Source organism: Schistosoma haematobium, chromosome ZW, assembly GCF_000699445.3.
Source record: "Schistosoma haematobium chromosome ZW, whole genome shotgun sequence".
Classification (NCBI taxonomy): Eukaryota; Metazoa; Platyhelminthes; class Trematoda; order Strigeidida; family Schistosomatidae; genus Schistosoma; species Schistosoma haematobium.
Genome location: NC_067195.1, coordinates 30,719,534 through 30,727,917, shown reverse-complemented (window position 1 = coordinate 30,727,917; position 8,384 = coordinate 30,719,534). Strand labels below are relative to the sequence as shown.

The 8,384-nt window shown below is 37.4% G+C and overlaps 1 protein-coding gene across 1 annotated transcript; it reads left to right on the top strand.

Moving 5' to 3' along the window:
• Window positions 1–326: 326 nt before the first annotated feature.
• On the top strand, window positions 327–2,906 carry NDUFA7 (NADH dehydrogenase [ubiquinone] 1 alpha subcomplex subunit 7; the record flags this gene model as incomplete). Its single annotated transcript, XM_012942711.3, has 2 exons — window positions 327–660; window positions 2,819–2,906. The coding sequence occupies exons 1-2, from the start codon at window positions 404–406 to the stop codon at window positions 2,904–2,906; spliced, it is 345 nt and encodes a 114-aa protein (XP_012798165.1). The 5' UTR covers window positions 327–403.
• Window positions 2,907–8,384: the final 5,478 nt, after the last annotated feature.

Sequence of the window (8,384 nt, the reverse complement as noted above, 5' to 3'; positions counted from 1 at the left end):
TGTGTTGTACAGCTTTTTCATAAATTTTCCCGTTCACTTACTGGTTTAGTGTTTCACTTATAATCGTGGTTCTCACTAAGTGCTTCCATTTAGGCCTTAACCTTCACTCTATTTGTTTTTTTCACCCTGCAAGTGGGGATACGTTACAATGGCTTTTGCGTGAGAGAAATGCTTAGGTAGTTTCGAATGTTTGAATTTAAATTCTGGGTGGGAGTTATGTTGTTGTCTTCGGCACTTATCTATCAAACTAGTAGAACTTCTGTAAGATGATAAATGTTGGGCTCTAAATTGCTTTTCGAATGTGAACACCCGCCATAAATTCAGCTGTTCAAGGCTATTAGACCTTGAGGGGGGCTGGGCGGGATTTACTGTTATTGTGTACTTTCCAACTGTACTCCTATAAATGTCGATCAAAGGTGGGGATCGGTTGACTTATTTTATGGCTCATGTCCGGGACTTCCTTATTGGAAGGGAATATAATAATTCTCTTAGATATGCTGAACAATGCTCTAAACGGACTCAACCACCTGCTTATCTTCCCAATGGCATAAATGACAAGATATCACATAATGATTACTTTGCTCGAGATGGGCGACGCGGAGTTAAGAAACCTGTTGATATTTATGCTTCTGGCCTGAAAAGGCTTGAAGCTGGGTCAGAGTGAGTTTCATCGTTCTGCCACTTACCTTTATATTTGGTTGCCAACCGTCTACAGAATTTAATTAACACTCAAGTGGTTGAACTCTGACACAAGGTGTTCAACACCATGTACAACACCGGCCGCTGGTGAGGCGTTAAACTAACAGCCACGTAACATTTAATTCGACAGATTTCGTAATCTGATTGTCTTAATAACTATTAACCTTGTAATAGCTAACTTGGACCCTAATTTATATTGTCTGTAACTCTAAGTTCTTTCGTTTCATTCACCTTCCTGGCTCTAGTGAAGATTCGTGCTGCAATTATCCATTTTATCACCAAGTGTCTGCACTTTTTTAAGCTGCCGATTATTGCCAAATTAAATCCACTCGGTGTGATGCATTCAGATTAGTTTTAAAATTGAGTTTATAAGTTGAGATGTCTTTCACATTACTTTCATGTATTTTTGATTATTCTTATCAATATTGTTCGTAGGAACATTTTTAACATCAATTAAGTATAGCTACTCTGAACTAGTAATTGATAGTCTAGAATCGTCCTTATTGCGAAATGGAGACTCAGTCAATGGATTCTACCCATGATAACTAGTTCAAATATCACTAAACTGTGCACGCAGGTCATTCCTTACTAAAAGATTCAATCACTTCTCATTCCTGTGTATGCATTCATGTATCGGAAACAAAGATAGCTGCATCCGAGTTTTATCGGATACTTCCTAGTCGCTAATATGTATTTTCCAGACTCGTCTGGATTACAAATTATTGGGTTACCTTATTTATTTGTTATTATTTTAACACATAGATATTGGTACAAGGAGGTTACCTAACGGTTTGTTGGTCTCTCTTCTGTCTTAGAGGGATATTTAATATTAATAAAATAACTTGGTGACTTTTGGATGACGCGGAAAACAGCAAATTAGCGCAACTTAGTACCCAAGTACATTTTTGTGCATTAGGACTTGATCCTAACTTTGTGATTATCGATGCTACAAGCCTGATCAAATAAAAGTAGATGGAGAGGAATGTCAAACTTATAGCTCGTCGTTGGAAGTCAGGTTCTCTAACCGCCAACCTATCATGAGCCTCTCGAATAATTTTTTTTACATGATGGTACTAACCAATGTAGATGTTTGTGTTAGTTACGAAGCAAAAAAATACATGGGATTAGGTGATTCATTAATTGACGTTTTCTCGCTCATTAAGCAGGGTTACTCAATATATTTTAAAAACGATTAATTATACATATGGTGATGAACACTATGTACTTGAGCTACTAGAGACAGTTTAGTTGTTACTATAATTAAGTCATTAAGTGTAGTTCTTTATATGCTTAAAATGCAGTAACCTCACGCTTCAGTGTTATTTTTATGTGTAGTTTACACCATCTTCCTAAGTATCTAGAACTGAACCTTAAATAGCTTCCCATAATTCCCTCTAGTGATTCACTGTATTTGAACCTTTTTTTGTTGGGCCCACTATTTACGGTAAAACATTTCATTTAGATCTAGTGTAAAATCCATAGTGTATGTTTTTGTGACGAGAGGGGTATTTTCGTGTAGTCCAGAAGTAGTCGCTTTTAGTCGTGATAAATTCATGGTGTAGGCGCCAATTATTTCTAGATATTCAGCGGATTCGTAATTTAGTATGTTAACTAACTTAAACATTACTTGAATGGTTACTGTTCCAAGCTGTCGCTTATGTGCACAGTACATACTCATTAAGAGGAAAAGGTATAATTTGTAGTGCTAAAGAACTTTTGTATCATTCGGAAATAACGTAAGAACTGTGACACATTGTTCCGTAAACATTTCACTTTTCTTCAGGGCGTATTGTGATTAGTAATGGGTTGGTAAATTGGGTGCCACAAGTCCTCAGTGGTGAAACTGTTGATCTTATGGGCAGTATATTCGTCTCGGCTGAATTTATTAGTTGAAGATTTTGGCAACTGACATGTATTTCACTGTCACTATGATGATTATTAAGGCGTTTTTGTCATTTGTGCTATCTACGGACAACTATCTACTGTGCTATAAACTGCACTCTCAATCTTCTGTACACTTATGTCTATCAATCTCATTTTTCTTTTAGTTTAAGTTTACTTCCTGTGGCTGATATGTCACAAGTAAATAGGTAAAATTATATCGTACTTCATTTTTCAGGTCTAAACATCCATATGCTCTATCCAAGTCGGTTGGTGTCGTCCCGGGACAAAAGTTTAACTGGGACAAACCAGTAGAATTGGAATGAACTAGATCATTTGGTTTCTCTCGCTCCAACTATTCATTATTTGAGTACATAACATGATTTTGATTCATTTCACCCAACGTAAAGTGTTTTTTCTTGTTTTAGACTTCATCCACTAAGTATTACATAGCCCTTTGTTACTCGTAGTAACGTAAAATATATGTACATTTCATATTTTTGGTCTCGCCTCTTCTCTACATTGTTATTGTTAGTGGTTTTGATGATACCTAATTTACGTTCATCCAAGGCATGGATTTGACGTTTGTTGATTGCCTTTGTTAATAGAATAGTAAAAGTGTCTTTCGCAGTGTCTAATTTCCCATGACGAAATTTTTTTCGAAATTCAGAATGCTAATGACTATTTTCCTTTTGTTAAAAGTATTATATGGGCGGTCGGTTACTGTGGTATTGTTTATTTCACTTTATATATTTGGGCAAACTATTTCAGATCTTAATAACAATTTTTCAGCTTAAAATTTAACGCTGTTTTGAGAAATACCACCTAAAGTATCCAACCATTGATTAACTTTACATCCAAAACCTCATTTGGAAAGCTTGAATCACTCTACATGGTTCAGGACAATAGTCGATGACTGTACAGACTTACTTCACAACTAACCTGGTTGCCTCCACCCTGTCTAAAACCTATCTGTTCATTAGACTGGATGACGTTCAAAGTGGCTGGGGACTGACAGAGTGTATCCGACTGTGATATTCATTATAATAGTCTCAGATTCTGTTATTCTTTGGATGGTTTAATAAAAAGTAATATTGACTTCTCGATTCGAAGTAGATTATCGGTTTTTTAAACTAGTCATGGGTTCTAGATAATTAGGTATATCATTGCTAAACAATTTTATGATACCAAACATAATTAATTAGAGGGGCCACGTCGTCATAACATTACTGAACGGCTGGATAGATGTTAAAAATAGTGTAGTAATTCTCAAACCAATTTGTCATATCTTCGTGAAATATAGCTTAAGAGATACCTAGACAGACAGTCATCATCAACAGGTGTGCTCTGGCCCAAGTTTCCATAAGTGATTAACACTAGATGAAAATAAAAAAGGATCCAAACTATATAGTAGTGGTATTAAGAATAAGGACTAAACTATGGGAATGTGATTTAAAAAGAATGTGGAAAGAGGGATCATGAATTTGAAGATTTCAAGGAAAAAGAGTGAATGCATCTGCATCATTGTGAACTATTCCGAGCCATATCATCCAGATTCTGTAACCCTTGGTCGCGGTTATCACGCGAACGCTAACCAGGTAGTCTGAACCTACCTACAGTCAGTGACTTCATGAATTGATGCTAATTTTGGTTTCAGCGTCCCTAGCTTTCTTTCAATCTATTTCTGCATTAATGAGCATCGCTTGTCGCGATAGGCAGTCTTTTGGACATGTCGCAACCAACACACTTGACGGAGATTCACTATTTCATCAACTAATTTACTACCTTTGCCAAGTAGCTTTGCCTGATTTCAACATTGCTTATACGGTCGTCACACAAAACGAAAGGAATGCTTCGAATGCACCTATCTTCATAAATTTTTATCCTACGTATGTATACTACTTCCGTAGATCATGTTTCTTAGCAACAGGGTGAAACGTAGCAGACCTGATGTAGGTGTTAGGGTAGAATTGGTGAGACTAATTCATGGGCAACCTTTGAGCGACGCTAAAGAAACCTTGAAAATGTCCACCTACATACTACGGCTAAATGAGGGTTATAAACTAGCGTGAGGAATTAGAATTAATATTTACAGTTGGTGGCTAGTATTAGGAATCAGATATAGGGTTTTCATCACGAACTGACATCAGCTATAATGCCAAGACTCTATGGATAAGTGAATTTTACGTCAAAATCTAAGACCTGTTATCATAAATCTGATTGGTCCGTCCATAAAATATAGTCTCACCGTAGAATTGAATGTTGTTACCTGTTGCCACTTTCTTTTCCTTTCACTATCCACTAACGACCGCTGTGTAGGTTTTTGTTGGTTTATGCTTGAGTTGTCGTTGCTGTTAGCGAATGTCAATACGGTATTTACAGCTCCTATTTTCTTAAGCTTTTTCAGAATGAACTGTTTCTCTACGATCGACTAAGTTCCTAGCTAATTCTTTCATGAATGTATCCTTCCCCTTTCCATATTCGGATTGATATCTAAGGCATCTTCTTGCTGTGCATTCCCTACGTCTTGCAAAACTTATAGGAATACATGCTCTCAATTGGATGGGGTCAGAGTTCAAGCACGTATTTCAGTGAGAGCAGCAGTCGCCTACTGAGCTTCTTCAACAATGGCTGGTGGTGATACGATCTCTCTGTATCCTTTGTTGTGTTGATGTTGGGAGTCGCCATGTTAGACAATTTCTTCACTTATGCTTAAAGTTTTCACCTGTTAGGAATAATTGATTGAGCGAAATTGCAGCAGGCGGTTATCGTTAGGCTGGGACTCCATAAGATCCATTAAAATGTTTTTGAGTTTGACTCAGCCAACCAACTTGGGCTTTAAAAATCGCCTGTTACGACTACTGCATCTAAGGCTCTAACTTTTTGGATGTCATAAATTTTCTTGTAAGACTCGTCGTCTACTCTATCTGAGCTGCATTTAGTGGTGGTACTGGCAGAAACCATAAAGAGACAGTGACGCGTGTTTCTATCTTAAGTTGTTTTTGTACCATTGAGACGGACAGTACATAAATAATTGGGAACAAGAAGTCCCTGTCCAAGTTTCTAACTTAGTGCTATACTTACTCTAAATACACGAAGGGTATATCGCGTTGGTTTCCCATACTGGCCAGTAAAATCAGGTGAATGAACCACAATAGGGTCATGTATACGTGTTTCGGAAACTGCATCGATGACACGAGGTTCTAGGGTCTCAGGTTGTGAGACATTGTTCAAGTTGATGTACGGTCCGGACATTAAAAGCTCTAGTGAATAGTTTGAAGCAGAATTTATGGTATAACATTGCTTGGAATTTAATATTTCTTTTTGCGACTTGAAAAGGAAACTTTTATTAGTAGTCCTACCACCCTGGAAACATGGCCTCACAGACCAGGGAGCAATCGTTTGAGATTGGTCACATAGCTTCATTGTGGTAATTTTTCGATCATGTTAGCTCTGTATTTCAAAGGGCTTTACTGCAGGCAACGGAAACCCATGAGGTATGGCACTTTCATCGTCGACTTTTTTAAACTCCTTTCTATTGTGAAAAGGCAGCGTCGTTATAGACGCAGGTTGTCGGAAAGAAACACCATACTGTTGTCACACGCCTGTACAATCGGCATCAGGACTTCGCCTTTAAGTTTCCATTCCCCATCCTACCTGCTTGATATGGTGAGTTTTAAAGAAATAAGTGTTCTAGACAATATCATTCGATGGAGTCGTTACAATATGCAAGCCTAACCACCACGTTAAGCTAACAGATACGGTCGAGGAACTAAAGAGGACTAACAATTATGTCCAAGATGAGCGAAAATTATGCGAAAGCATGTGAAGATTGGGAAATCCTGAATCCCAGAGTTGATGCTTGGAAGGGTTTTAGTTTGGAACTCTAAAATTGTTGAAAATGAAAACTCTACACAAATAGGCCCGTTCATCAAGAAAGTAAAATAATCAATGAGCCAACGTCAGTATCGTTCGTAATTTATTGTGATGGAATCACAAGTGATTTAACAAACAGCCTATTCATCTTAAAATTAGCTTTTCTCTCTGAAGTAGCACGATTTGTAAGACTGTGCATGAACATGGCTGGCTTGTTTCTATTTTTCTTAGGTTACTACTGGCTAAAATATGAGTAGTTCAAAATATTAGTTCTTATTATTTATGCCCAAATCATATGAAGTAATCTATCTCAGTTGGAGAAAGAGAATCGTACAAATGATGTAAATGTATTTATTTATGGAAAATCAGAAGACTCGAGATTAGATATCTAGGAATTTATGGGTTTGTTGAAAATACAAATCGGTTTCTAAATTTTAATCGGTTCCATATTTATTTAGATGGCTTCGATGTGATATCAAACTTACATGTAACCTTCATATGCTGACAATCAAGAATATGAAAATTCGGGTTTAACTCGCTATTGGATCGTGGATGCACAAAACCCATGGAAATGATTAGATACTGACTACATAAGTCAGTCAAAAGCTTCATTTTGAAATATCCAGTTAATTTTCGTTACTGCTGCACAAGAAGACTCCTTCAAAATTTTCCATATAGTCAGAAAAATCAACTCAAGAGGAGTGCAACTGGAAAGCTTATGCACATCAAAGGCTGTAACTAACCGTCAGTTAAAGCCTAACATTTTTTTTACAAAAACAGTATTACCTCATTCATAACATTGCTTGTAGCTCTTCTAGGGTTACTGCCGGTCCCAAGCACGGGTAAATGAGGAGAGTTGAGCATGGGGTCAGCATCCCCATCCCGTAGAAAACAACCTTGCTAAATAAAAACGCTAACCAGAATAAACAATTTAAACTGTACCCTGGGAGTTGAATGGTCTTGTCTCAGATGAATTATAACACCTCATGGTGATAGGCCAGATTCTTCTCAAGTCATGGGGATGATGCGCCTTCTAACAATCAGAGCAACAATTATTATAGGTACATGGAATGTTCGGACAATGTGGGAGAACTGGAGGACCAACCAAATAGCTACAAAAATGAGGAGACCCAATTTGGTGGTGCTCGGAATCAGTGAAGCTCATTGGACCCAAGATGGACAGAAAAGGATAGATTCCGGAGAGATACTGCTGTACTCTGGTCACGAGGAAGAAAATGCTCCACACACTCAGGGAGTTGCTTTGATGCTATATAAAGAAACACGTAAAGCACATGTAGGATGGGAATCTTATGGACCCATGATCACCAAAGCATCCCGCAAATAAAGAAGGAGGGAATCACAATGAATTTTATTCAATTTATACAACCACCAATGATAGCAACGATGACGATAAAGACCAGTTCTATGAGAGGCTGCAATCAATCATAGCGAAGTGCCCAAGAAAGGATCTCACCATTCTGATGGGAGAGATAAACGTCAAAGTTGGAATGAACAATATCGGATATGAAGATGTAATCGGACGACATGGAGTGACTGGGAGAAAGGAACGAGAATGGTGAGAGATTTGCAAATCTATGTGCATTCAACAAAATAGTAATAGGTTGCACAATATTCCTACACAAACACATACGCAAAGCTTCGTTTGTCTCACTGTTATAACTCTCTCTTATTATTATTATTATTATTATTATTATTATTATTATTATTATTATTAATGGCTTTATTCAATATTATCTTTTTGGTACGGTTATGACCCAGCTATTCCTATTGCTTAGTATTCTCGGACACCGATTCACTCGACAAGACCCCAAATCAAAACACGGTTGAACAGGAAAGAGATTATATTCCAAATAACAAGGTTAGATGGAAGCAAGATGCAAGCCAGAAGCACAATAGGGAAAACGTCA